Source organism: Zonotrichia albicollis, chromosome 33 (assembly GCF_047830755.1).
Source record: "Zonotrichia albicollis isolate bZonAlb1 chromosome 33, bZonAlb1.hap1, whole genome shotgun sequence".
In the NCBI taxonomy this organism is placed as follows: domain Eukaryota; kingdom Metazoa; phylum Chordata; class Aves; order Passeriformes; family Passerellidae; genus Zonotrichia; species Zonotrichia albicollis.
In genome coordinates, this window is record NC_133851.1 from 2,476,942 (window position 1) to 2,490,335 (window position 13,394).

Below are 13,394 nucleotides of genomic sequence, written 5' to 3' on the forward strand. Positions count from 1 at the left end.
TCCCACTCCTTTTTTTTTTTAAGCCTCTTTTAGGCATTGGAATGGACTCACTCAGAGCCAGGAGCTCCCAAAAACCTGAGAGCCTTGATAAACAAACCCATGAGCTCCTAAAAATCCTCAAACCTCCCAATACCCTGAGCCCTCCTTTCTCCAGGATGAGCTCCTTCATCTCCTCAGGAGTTTTCCAGACCTTTCTTGGCCTCCAGACTCTTTCCCTTCTCTGGATTTGACCCTCCCTGTCTCGCTGTGAGGAGCCAAAGCTGAGCCCAGCGTTCAAGGCTGGACACCAAGAGCTCCCACAGACCTGAGGGCTCCTGCACACACAGGAGCTACCACAGATCCAGAGGCTCCCACAAACCTCAACAGCCCCAGGAGCTTCTCCAAACCCAGCAGGAGAGCTGTCCTTGCAGGAAGGACAGGAGCTCCCACAGATCCAGAAGCTCCTACAAATCCAAGAGCTCCCTCAACAAACCCAGGAGCTCCCACAACAACCCCAGGAACTCACAACAACTCCAGGAGCTCCTACAAATCCAGGAGCTCCCACAACAACCCCAGGAGCTTCTCCAAACCCAACAGCTCCTACAACAACCCCAGGAGCTCCCTCAACATCCCCAGGAGCTCCTACAAACCCAAGAGATCCTACAACAACCCCAGGAGCTCCCACAACATCCCCAGGGGCTTCTCCAAACCCAACAGATCCCACAACAACCCCAGGGACTCTCACAACAACCCCAGGAGCTCCTACAAATCCAGAAGCTCCCACAACAACCCCAGGAGTTCCTACAACCCCAGGAGCTCCCACAACAATCTCAGGAGCTCCTACAACATCCCCAGGGGCTTTTCCAAACCCAACAGATCCTACAACAACCCCAGGAGTTCCTAGAACAACCCCAAGAGCTTCTCCAAACCCGAGAGCTCCCACAACAACCCCAGGAGCTCCTACAAATCCAGAAGTTCCTACAACAACCCCAGGAGCTTCTCCAAACCCAGGACCTCCCTTAACAATCCCAGGTGCTTCTCCAAACCCAACAGCTCCTGCAACAACCCCAGGAGTTCCTACAAACCCAAGAGCTCCCTCAACAACCCCAAAAGCTTCTCCAAACCCAACATCTCCTACAACAACCCCAGGAGTTCCTACAAACCCAAGAGCTCCTACAACAATCCCAGGAGCTTTTCCAAACCCAGGAGCTTCTTCAAACCCAAGAGCTCCCACAGCAACCCCAGGAGCTTCCACAACATCCCCAGGTGCTTCTCCAAACCCAGGACCTCCCTTACCAATCCCAGGAACTTCTCCAAACCCAACAGCTCCCACAACAACCCCAGGAGCTTTTCCAAACCCAGGAGCTCCAACAACAAACCCAGGAGCTCCTACAAACCCAGGACCTCCCTTAACAATCCCAGGTGCTTCTCCAAACCAAACAGATCCTACAACAACTCCAGGAGCTTTTCCAAACCCAGGAGCTCCTACAAACCCAGGAGCTCCTACAACAACCCCAAAAGCTTCTCCAAACCCCAAGAGCTCCCACAACATCCCCAGGAGCTCCCACAACAACCCCAGGAGCTCCTGCAAATCCAGAAGTTCCTGCAACAACCCCAGGAGTTCCTACAACAACCCCAGGTGCTTTTCCAAACCCAACAGCTCCCACAACAACCCCAGGAGCTTTTCCAAACCCAGGAGCTCCAACCTCAGGAGCTTCTCCAAACCCAACAGCTACTGCAACAACCCCAGGAGCTTCCACAACAACCCCAGGAGCTTCTCCAACCCCAGAACCTCCCTTAACAACCCCAGGAGCTCCCACAACAACCCCAAAAGCTTCTCCAAACCCAGGTGCTCCTACAAACCCAAGAACTCCCACAACATCCCCAGGAGCTTCTCCAACCCCAGCAGGGCAGCACCCTGGCAGGAAGGCCGTTCCATGGGGCAATATCTGATGTCCCTCCCAAGGTGACAGGAGAACACAGAGCCCCCTCCAGGGCGTCCCCACGGACCTGCTGGGCGGCGCCGTCGGTGGCCAGGACGCGGCGCTCGCGGAGCTGCCGGTGCAGCAGCGCCTCCACGCCGTAGCGCTGCCGGTAGCGCCGCAGGCACTTGAGCCTCTTCAGGTTCTCCCTCTCCTTGGCCATCAGCCCCTCTGGCCCCGTCAGGAGGCTGCTGCCTGCAGGGATAAAGGAAGTGTGGAGAGCTTTAATGTGGAGAGCTTTATTAATAGTTGGTTAGCTGAGAAAGGCCATGCTGACATATTGCCACTGGTCAAGCTGAGAAATCAGCAGTCAGCAAGCTGAAAGGAGATGTCAGCAGCTTGCAATCAGTGGCCTTGCTGCAACATGGAGAAAGGGAGTAGAGATTAGTCCTGAATATCTCCCAAGAATATGTAGAAAGTATCAAAAGTAGGACCATAGGAATGTAAAAGTAGGTGTAAGTGCTGATATGTAACTAACCAATCCTGAGCTCAACTTTTGCAATATGCATGAAGTTAATTATGAACTGTATTTAACCTGCTGTGCTGATCAATAAAATTGGGCCTGTGATGATCAACTGGATGTCCTGGTCTCCTTCCGTCGACAAAGAAGAGTCAGGAATCTGGCCTGGATTTGTGGGGTTTGAGGGCTCCATCCCTCACCCACCGGCTGTGGGTGACGCCTGGTGTTGGAGATTTTTTCAGAAATGGCTCAGAAGGCAGCTGTGAGGAGTAAAAACCCTAAAACTCTCACAGCCGGTTTCTGTAAACAGCAGAAGTTCTCAGGTTGTTTTTAATTACAAGTAAAAGTGACAAACATGAAGACCTTGAGAACCTTGCATACCAGAGTTCTCAGGCAGCTTTCTCATAACAAGTAGATATTCTATCTTTGGCTGTTTTGGGAAAGCAAAAATAATTTTGAGAACCTAAATCTTGGTATTGGAAACATAAGGAGGAGTTGGTGTGTTATCTCTGACCTGTTGTGAGCTCGGGTTTGCAATATGCATGAACTTAATTAACAAGGTTATAAAAAGTGATTGATTGAGTGAATGAACGGAGTCAGATGCTGATCAAGAAAGGTGGGTCTCTCCCTCCATCTTCAACAGCCTGGCGGTGCAGGTTCCATCCCAAAATTTATCCTGACCTCTGCTAAAACACCAGGAACCCACAGAGTATTTTTAAAAGCTCCTTTAAAAATAATTCGAGCCACTCCTGTGATTTCAGCAGAATAAAAAACTTGTCAAATTCCAGGTCACTCCTGGGTGAGTTCTGGAAGCTTCCTGCCAGCATTCCTGGTGTAATTACAGGATCTGCTTTTCTCTGCCTGCTTTGCTAAAAAGAGTTCTGCAAAATTGGTATGTACCAAACTCCTGGTTATTTTTACTCGAGCCTGAGCTGAATTATGGCGTTTTCCAGGATGAGCTATTAAAGGATGATGCTGGAAAAAGTCTCCTTTGCTCTGCAATACTTGGGATGAGTTACACAACTCGGTTTTGCTTCTGTTGAACTGGGAATTCCTGCTTTCAAAAGCATGTTCTGCATACAGAGAATGCCAGCAGAGGCACAGGGAAAGCTGCTAAGGAGGAATGAGGCAGCACAGCAGCACTGGTGTTACTGGAACCAGCTCCTGTGCACACACCAAGGGCCTTACGGATGAATATTTTTTTGTTCGTAAAAGGAAAAAACAGGAAATCCCAGTACAAAATAAGCACTTTTGTCTCAGAATTAACATTATAGCTCATTTCCTGCCAACGCTGCAAGCTCTGAAGAGCAAAGAAATGCACAAGCTTGGGAGCTGCAGTGATAGGGATCTCTGGGCACAGGACCAGCTCAGGATCATGGAATCACTCGGGCTGGAAGAGCTCTCCAGGATCAGAGTCCAACCTGTGACCGATCCCCACCCTGCCCACCAGACCAGAGCACTGAGTGCAATGTCCAGCTGTGCACTGAACTCCTTCCTGGGCATTTCCAAGGCCTGACCACCTTTTCCATACAGAAATCCTCTTGATGCCCACCCCAAACCTCCCCTGGCACGGTTTGAGGCCATTTCCTTTTGTCCCATTGTTCTGTGGGAGCAGATATATTACAATATATTATAGTATTATAGTATAGCATACACTACATTATACTATAATATACTATACTATATACTGTATACTATATACCATATATACCATACCATACAAATACTATATATATGCTATATATATACATTTACTATCATATTCTATACCATATATATAATATATATACATATACTATGATATTAATACTATATATTATCTATAGTATTGAATATAATAGTATATGTACATTATATATAGTATAGATTATGATGTTATATTATATACATATACTATTATTCTATATTATATATATGGTACTATATACACTATAGATATACTATATATAGTATATCTATAGTATATATATTGTATAGTATATATAGTATGTACAGATACCACAGCATATACTATATTACACTATAATATACTATACTATATAAGTATTATATGTATACTATAATATTCTATATTATAGTATATATATTAGATATAGGTACATATACTAAGATATTCTATACTATATATATTCTATATACTATATATATACTATATATATTGTACTATACTATAATTATATATGTATAGGGTTATACTATATATAGTATACTATCTATATAATATATACAGATATTCTGATACTCTAGATACTCTATACCATATATATTCTATATACTATATATACTATATATAGCATATAAAATATAATTATAGTATACTGTACTATAATTATACTATAATTATATCTGTATAGGGTTATACTATATATAGTATCCTATATATAGTGTACACTATATACAGTATCCCATATAATATTCTATACTACATATATTCTATATACAGTACTATATATACACTATGCTATATATTCTATACTATATTACATTACTATATTATATTATAAATATACACAGTATATTATATACATACTATATATAGTATATATATACACTATATATAGTATATATATACTATATATATAGTATATATATACACTATATATAGTGTATATATACTATATTATTACTATATAGAGTAATTACATTACTATATATTCTATACTATATTACATTACTACTATATACTAGAGTATATAGTATATATACTATATACTATATACTCTATACTATATTACACTACAGCTCAACAAAGGAGGAATGATGAGGAGGACTCAGGGAGTCACAGACTGAGATGGTCCCACCTGAGCCTCCTTTTCTCCAGGCTCAGCCCCTCCCCAGCTCTCCAGATCCTTCTCCTTGTGCTCCAGCCACTTCCTCATCTCCTCAAAAAACACTGAGTGTGGAACCCTCCCCTTACCCTGCTCTGAAATCAGCCTCTAGAAAGGCCCAAATCCCCCATTTTTAGCAGCTTTCTGTGCCCACCCCCAAGCAGGAGGTCTGGGCTCACCGATGGCCTCGTGCTCTCCCTTCCTGCTGTGCAGGAAGCGCCGTTTCTTCTCCTTCAGGAGGTGCTGCAGCCGCTTGAACTGGTCAATGTAGAGGGACTGCAGGCGGATCAGCTTCTCCCTCATGATGAGAGCCACCTCCTCGGCTGTGTACACACCAGCATGCCTGGAAAACCCAGGGAAACAGGCTCTGTTTGGGGGTTTCCTGGAGACTGATCCCCCCAAAGGGTGTGGGGGTTCCTCAGGGCTGATCCCTGAAGGGTCTGGGGATCCCAGGGGTTTTTTCTGCAGAAGAGTCTGAGGGTTCTTCATGGAAGAGTCTCCAAAGGGTGTGAGGGTCTTTTGGGGCTGATCCCTGAAGGGTCTGGGGATCCCAGGGTTTTTTTCTGCTGAAGAGTCTGGGGGTTCCTCAGGGATGAACCCCCAAAAGCTGCAAAGGTATCTTGGAGACTGATCCCCAAAAGGTCTGGGGATTCCATGGTTTTTTTCTGCTCTAAAGTTTGAGGGTCCCACAAGGATAAATCCCCAAATGGTGTGGGGAATTCCATGGTTTTTTTTCTGCTGAAAAGTTTGGGGTTTCCTCCAGGATGAGCCCCCAAAGAGTGTGGGGGTCCCTAAGGGTTGATCCCTGAAGGGTCTGGGGGACCCTCCAGAATGAGCCCCCAGAGGGTGTGAGAGTCCCTCAGGGTTGGTCCCTCAAGGATCTGGGGATTTATTGGTTTTTTCTGCTGAAGAGTCTGAGAATCCTTCAGGAATGAACCCCCAAAGGGTGTGGGGGTCCCTCAGGGTTGGTCCCTGAAGGGTCTGGGGGACCCTCAAGAATGAGCCCCCAAAGGGTGTGGGGGTCCCTCAGGGTTGGTCCCTCAAGGATCTGGGGATTTATTGGGTTTTTTCTGCTGAAGAGTCTGAGAATCCTTCAGGAATGAACCCCCAAAGGGTGTGGGGGTCCCTCAGGGCTGATCCCTGAAGGGTCTGGGGATCCCAGGGGTTTTTTCTGCAGAAGAGTCTGAGGGTTCTTCATGGAAGAGTCTCCAAAGGGTGTGAGGGTCCTTTGGGGCTGATCCCTGAAGGGTCTGGGGATCCCAGGGCTTTTTTCTGCTCAAGAGTCTGGGGGTTCCTCAGGGATGAAACCCCAAAAGCTGCAAAGGCATCTTGGAGACTGATCCCCGTAAGGTCTGGGGATTCCATGGATTTTTTCAGCTCTAAAGTTTGAGGGTCTCACAAGGATAAATCCCCAAATGGTGTGGGGAATTCTATGGGTTTTTTTCTGCTGAAAAGTTTGAGGTTTCCTCAGGGATGAGCCCCCAAAGAGTGTGGGGGTCCCTAAGGGTTGATCCCTGAAGGGTCTGGGGGACCCTCAAGAATGAGCCCCCAGAGGGTGTGAGGGTCCCTCACGGCTGATCCCTCAAGGATCTGGGGATTTATTGGGTTTTTTCTGCTGAAGAGTCTGAGAATCCTTCAGGGATGAACCCCCAAAGGGTGTGGGGGTCCCTCAGGGTTGATGCCTGAAGGATCTGGGGATCCCAGGGGTTTTTTCTGCTGAAGAGTCTGGGGGTTCCTCAGGGATGAACCTCCAAAAGCTGCGAGAGTATGCTGGAGACTGATCCCCGTAAGGTCTGGGGATTCCATGGTTTTTTTCTGCTCTAAAGTTTGAGGGTCCCACAAGGATAAATCCCCAAATGGTGTGGGGAATTCTATGTTTTTTTTCTGCTGAAAAGTTTGAGGTTTCCTCAGGGATGAGCCCCCAAAGAGTGTGGGGGTCCCTAAGGGTTGATCCCAGAAGGGTTTGGGGGACCCTCAAGAATGAGCCCCCAGAGGGCGTGAGGGTCCCTCAGGGTTGGTCCCTCAAGGATCTGGGGATTTATTGGGTTTTTTCTGCTGAAGACTCTGAGAATCCTTCAGGAATGAACCCCCAAAGGGTGTGGGGGTCCCTCAGGGTTGACCCCAGAAGGGTCTGGGGATTTATTGGGTTTTTTCTGCTGAAGAGTCTGAGAATCCTTCAGGGATGAACCCCCAAAGGGTGTGGGGGTCCCTCAGGGTTGATGCCTGAAGGATCTGGGGATCCCATGGATTTTTTCTGAAGAGTCTGGGTTCCAGGCTGAGCCCCCCCAAAATATAAATTTAACTATTCCCAAACCTACTTGAGGGGATCCTCCTGGTCACTGTCGATGCTGTCGGCTTCACTGTCGGGGTCCCCACGCCACGTCTGCTCCACAGTGACAGGGTCCTGCTCGCAGTCACTCCAGCTGTCCTCGTCTGCAAGACACAGTGACAGGACTGTCCCACATCCCAGCATGGCCAGGGACACCCTGGAGCTCAGCCCCATGGAGCTGAGCAGGCTCTGCCTCATGCCAAGAGGGAATTCTCCACCTCAAAACTCTGAGTGAGGGATATGGAGCAGGAAATTACAGAAAACATCACAGTTTGGAACAACCAGAACAAGCAAAACACACTGGGAATGATCCTTCAGCCCTCCCAGGAACCAGAGAATTCCAGTCAGCACTGGGGGCTCTTTGTGGTCAGTTATTGGGTTAAAAGGGAAAATAATCCAGGTGGCAAAAGGGGATCAGTTCTTTGTGGTCAGTTATTGGGTTAAAAGTGAAAATAATCTAGGTGTCAAAAGCGGATCAGTTCTTAGGTTAAAAGAGAAAATAATCCAGGTGCCAAAAGGGAATCAGTTCTTTGGAGTCAGTTATTGGGTTAAATGTGAAAATAATCTAGGTGTCAAAAGTGGATCAGTTCTTTGGGAACAGTTGTTGGGTTAAAAGTGAAAATAATCCAGGTGCCAAAAGGGGATCAGTTCTTTGGGGTCAGTTATTGGATTAAAAGGGAAAATAATCTAGGTGTCAGTTCTTAATTGGATAGTTTAGTCTTCAAAAACCTTGGAACAAGAGATTGTTGGCTGTTTTGTGCCTTGTGGCTGCACTCACAGTAGTGAGACTGTTTTTCTGATAAGAAATAAAAACCACCTGAGTTGGAACATGAATTACTGGCTTAAATTCCTTCAATCCAGACCCACAAAAACCAACGAGTGGTACCCCCAGAGGATGTGTAAAAAAGGAAAAGCCCAAATCCCAAGGCAGGGGGCTCAGTGCTCACCCAGGATGCGGCTGGCCTCGCTGCGGCTGCTCTCGGCGCTCTGGCTGCCCAGCTCTGCCCGGGCATAGGAGCTCAGCTGGCACAGCAGGGTCTCACCCACGGGCCCGGGGTTGGATTTCTTCACCTGAGCCTGCAGTGCCAGCGCGTGGCGCCGGGCGTGCTCGGCGCAGAACGAGGTGCTGTGGGACAGAGCAGCGCAGGATTGTGTGGGGGAGTTTGGGTAGGAAGAAGCCAAAAGCTGATTTGAGCCTCCCCTGCTCCCCAGCCTGACCCTGCCTGCTGGAATCCCTCCTCCATCAGCAACCACTACAGCTGCAATGAGGAGGCCCCGAAGGAGGAATGATGGGGAATGATGGAGGAGAACTCCACTGATATCAGAAGGCTAATTAATTACTATACTATATTATAATAGTCTAGTATAGGATATACTATATACTACATTATATAATAATATATTATACTACATGCTATATATACACATACTATATTATTCTATACTATTATAGTCTATATAGTGTAAATATATAGTACTATATATTCTATATATTATACTATACTATAATTATACTATATATTATATATATAGGGTTCTACTATATATAGCATACTATATATAGTATATACTCTATATAGTATACTATAATATTCTATACTATATTGCATTACATCTAAACAAAGGAGGAATGATGAGGACTCCATTGATATCAGAAGGCAAATTAATTAATTACTTTATTATACTATATTATAATATTATAGTATATTATATACTATATTATACTATAATACACTATACTATATATGCTATATATACTATATATTACATATATGCTATAATATTCTATACTCTATACTATATATAAAATGTATATATACACACATATACTATAATACTCTATACTATATATATCCTATATATTATATATATAGTACTATATCTACACTATATATTATACTGTACTATATTGTAATCATACTATATATAATATATATAGGGTTATACTATATATAGTATACTATAATATTCTATACTATATATTCTACATACTATATATATAGCACTGTATATACTATATATAATACTATACTATATATATTATATATAAGGTTATACTTTATATAGTATACTATACATGGTATATATTAATATTCTATACTATAATTTTACTATATATAGTACATATATAAGGTTATACTATATATAGTACACTATATATATTATATATTAATATTCTACACTATAATATTTTATAATCTATTACATCACATCTAAACTGAATCTGCCAAGATCTCAACATTCTGAAACTCGTGACTGTCACCACACAAACACACAGCCCTGACAGGCCAAGGAAACAAAACCCCATCACTTTGGGTAAACAATCTCCCCATTGCATTCATATTTGCACAAACACAGGCACAGCAAACGCTAAGAATTGTGTTTCCTTCCTCTGAGGTTCAGAGAATGTCAATCCCAGAAATATTCTTGGGAAGAATTATTGTGCCTTGCTTTTCTCTGTGGAGAGAAATGTGGCTACAAAACACCAAATCACAGCACAGGTTTGCCTCCAAGAGCAGAGCTCAGCAGCCTCAGGAGCCTCCACAGGATAAATCCCCAAATGCTGTGGGGATTCCATGGATTTTTTCACTGAAAAGTTTGGGGTTTCCTCAGGGATGAGCCCCCTAAAGGGGGGACAGCACTGAGGGGACCCTCACAGGAGCAGCTCCCCTGGATCTGCTGCTCTGCTCTGCCCTCAGGGCACTCCTGAGCATCTGAGCTCTGTTGCTTTAAATGCACCACGATGCCACAATAATCTGGGGATTAAAATCTTCCTGTTTTCCTCATGCCACAGAAAATGGGGGTGGGGGATAAAAAAAATCCTCTTTTTAAGGCATTTAAATGAGCACAACCATTCCAAAGGAGCAGCCACCGAGGCTGGAATAGCTCCTAAACCTTTCCCATTCCTGCATTTTCAGACTCCCAGGATGCTTTAGAAGGTAAAAATCATCCATGGACAGGGACATGGACACCTTCCACTGTCCCAGGTGGCTCCAAGCCCTGTCCAACCTGGCCTTGGACACTTTCAGGGATCCAGGGACAGCCCCAGCTTCTCTGGGAAATCCATTCCAGGGCCTTCCCAGCCTCACAGGGAGAAATTTGTTCCAAATATCCCACCTAGCCCTGCCCTCTGGCAGTGGGAAGCCATTCCCCTTTGTCCTGGCACCATCCCTTGAAAATAATCTCTCCATCTTTCCTGCAGCTCTTTAGTCATCTCTGAGCTTCTCTTCCCCAGAACAATTTAAATTCTCTCAGCCTTTCCTTCTAAGAGAGTTGCTCCATGCTCATCTCTGAACTCATTCCAACTGCTCCATGTTTTTCCCTGAGCTGGGGGTTCAGGAAAAGCTTCCTGAGCTCTGGAGGCAGCTCTGGATTCAGGGTTTCACCTGGGCAGGGCAGAAGTGCAAGGAACAAGCCCTGGCACCTGGAATCTCTCACAGGGAGCTGCAGATCCAGTCTGGGAATGCTGAGATGCCACCCACCACTGTGGGAACATCACCCCTGCCACCAGCAGCAGGGAGTAAAACCAGCTTTTGGTTAAAACCAGGGAGGTGAGGGAGTTTTTGAGCTCTTCTGCTTCCAAATGTTCTCACATTTTATGGCACAGGGACTAGGGTGGAGACACCCACTGCCCACATCCCAGTAAATCCCTGAAGCAGATTCCCTTGTCAGGAATCTGTGCTCTATCATTTCATAACTGTTCCACCCCTTGAGCATTTTAAAGGCCTAAGGGAAGGAAGCAGCACAACCAAAGCTCCAGAGGGATGTGAGTGGCTGCTCTGGGGATTATCTGGGGATGTGCTGGCATGAGGGAGGTTCTGCACACACAGATGCAGTGCAGGGCCTGGAGCACTGCAGCCACCTTCTGCTGGCTCAGGGCACAGCCCACAGTCCCCAGATAACTCCATGGAGGCTTTCTCCAGCTTTTTAATTTTGGAAAAAGAGAGATGCTTCTCAGAGGTAATCCAAATGCAGCAGGTGAAAGAGAAGAATTGTGGAATATCCTGAAAGGGACACACAAGGATCACCAAGTCCAACTGCTGGGACATCCCAAAATGCCACCACGTTCCTGGGTGCATTACCCAAACACTCCTTGGGCTCTGGCTGGGCTGTGAATGTCACCACTGCCCTCAGGAGCTTCTCAAGTGCTCAACTGGGGGAAAGATTCCCCAAAATCCAACCTAAATCTCCCCTGACACAAATCCAGCCATTCCTTCAAAAGGGAAGGCAAAGAAAAAAAACCTCCCCCTGCCTGTTTTAATTCCACAGAGTTTGGGACTGGAAAAGCAGGAGGAAAAGCCACTCACCCATCCTTCTTCTCCGGTTTGGGAGCAGCATTGGGACAACGCTTCCCGTTCTTGGTGGACACGTAGCTGCACTGTTTGAAGGGAGCGTTCCTGTCCTCGAGGATGTGCTTGATGCAGAACTCCTGCCCCTCCAGGCGGGGCTGCGAGCAGGGCCGGGGGCTGAAGGAGCAGGCCAGGGGCTCCTGAGGCCGCGGCACCGGGGTCAGGCGGCCCCGGCTGGTCGGTAACACGTGAATGCGGATCCTGTTCATGCTGCAGAGCAAGGGGAGGGAGGGGAATGAAACGCTGATACAATGAAAAGTACCAGCGGGGAAGAATTTCAACCCAATCTGAGCCCTTCAGCAGAAGATAAGGCTGCTGGTATGGAGGTAACTCCCAAAAATGCTGGAGGGAGCTCTGAGCCCTGCATGGATCTTGGGGGATCCTCTTCTCCCAGTGAACCCCCAATGCATCTCCTGGGCGCTCCCAGTGCCTCTATCCCGATGTGTCCCGGTGATTCGTCCTGCTCCGCCGCCCGTGGCCGTGCACGGCTCCGTACCGGGGCATCCCCGCTGCCCACCCAGCCCCAGGCACGCTCTATCCCGGTCCTTTCTGGTGCTCACCCCGCTCTATTCCCGCCTCCGTACCGGTATCCCCCAGTGCGCATCCCGGTCTGCCCTCGGGTGTATTTCGGTGCCAATCCGGATCTATCCCCGTGTCTATCCTATCCCGGTCCATCCAAGGCTCTCTCCCGTGGCCATCCTGATCTATCCCAGTATATCCCGGTCCATCTCAGCCCCTCTCCCGCTGCCCATCCTGATCTATCACCATCTCTATCCTGATCTATCCCGGTCCATCCCAATCTCTCTCCCGGTGCCTGTTCCGGTCCATCCAAGCCCCTCTCCCGGTGCCCCTCCTGATCTATCCCGGTCCATCCCAGTCTCTCTCCAAGTGCCCCTCGTGATCTGTCCCGGTCCATCCCAGTCTCTCTCCCGGTGCCCATCCCAGTATATCCCGGTCCATCCCAGTCTCTCTCCCGGTGCCCATCCCGGTATATCCCGGTCCATCCCAGTCTCTCTCCCGGTGCCTGTCCCGGTCTGTCCCGGCGCTCTCCCGCCCGCGCACGTGCTCGGCCGCCCCGCTCCCGCGCATGCGCGCTCCCGCCGCCCAAGCGCCGCCATTTTGTCCGCGGGCGGCGAGCGTGAGGGGCACCCCTGAGGGGAGCCCAGGAAGCGCTACCGGAGCGGAGAGCGACAGGAAAGCCGCCCCCGGGACGGTGCAGGGCAGACGAGCCCTGGAGGAGAACTCAGGGGCCGCGCTGAGGGGTACACCGGGCCCCATTGTGAGCAGGAGACGCCGCCGCCATCTTACCTCTCTGCCGCCGCGGCCTCCGCGCTGCCGCACCGTGCGCCCGCCCCGCCTCCTCACTGGCCCGCCAGTCCGCCAATCAGCAGCGAGCACGGGGGCGTTCTCGCGCGTGATTGGCTCAGCTCGCCGTCACTCACGCTGGGAGAGACCACGCCTTCCTAG

General features: G+C 47.7%; 1 protein-coding gene across 10 annotated transcripts in view; it reads right to left on the reverse strand.

Annotated features, from left to right (window-relative positions):
* Positions 1-13,335, reverse strand: part of KANSL2 (KAT8 regulatory NSL complex subunit 2) — a 34,289-nt gene extending 20,954 nt beyond the window's left edge. For 6 of the 10 annotated variants that reach the window (XR_012577535.1, XR_012577534.1, XR_012577533.1 and 3 more), the window contains exons 1-6: positions 12,488-12,976; positions 11,886-12,137; positions 8,526-8,704; positions 7,568-7,682; positions 5,429-5,592; positions 1,990-2,156 (exon numbers count right to left, since the gene is read on the reverse strand). Coding sequence is in view for 6 of the 10 variants with exons in the window: in XM_074530619.1 (XP_074386720.1) it covers positions 1,990-2,156; positions 5,429-5,592; positions 7,568-7,682; positions 8,526-8,704; positions 11,886-12,137; positions 12,488-12,531 (921 nt within the window). In the remaining 4 variants the exon portion in view is untranslated. The other 4 variants (XM_074530625.1, XM_074530623.1, XM_074530624.1 and 1 more) reach the window with 4 other exon arrangements.
* Between the last annotated feature and the right edge of the window lie 59 nt (positions 13,336-13,394).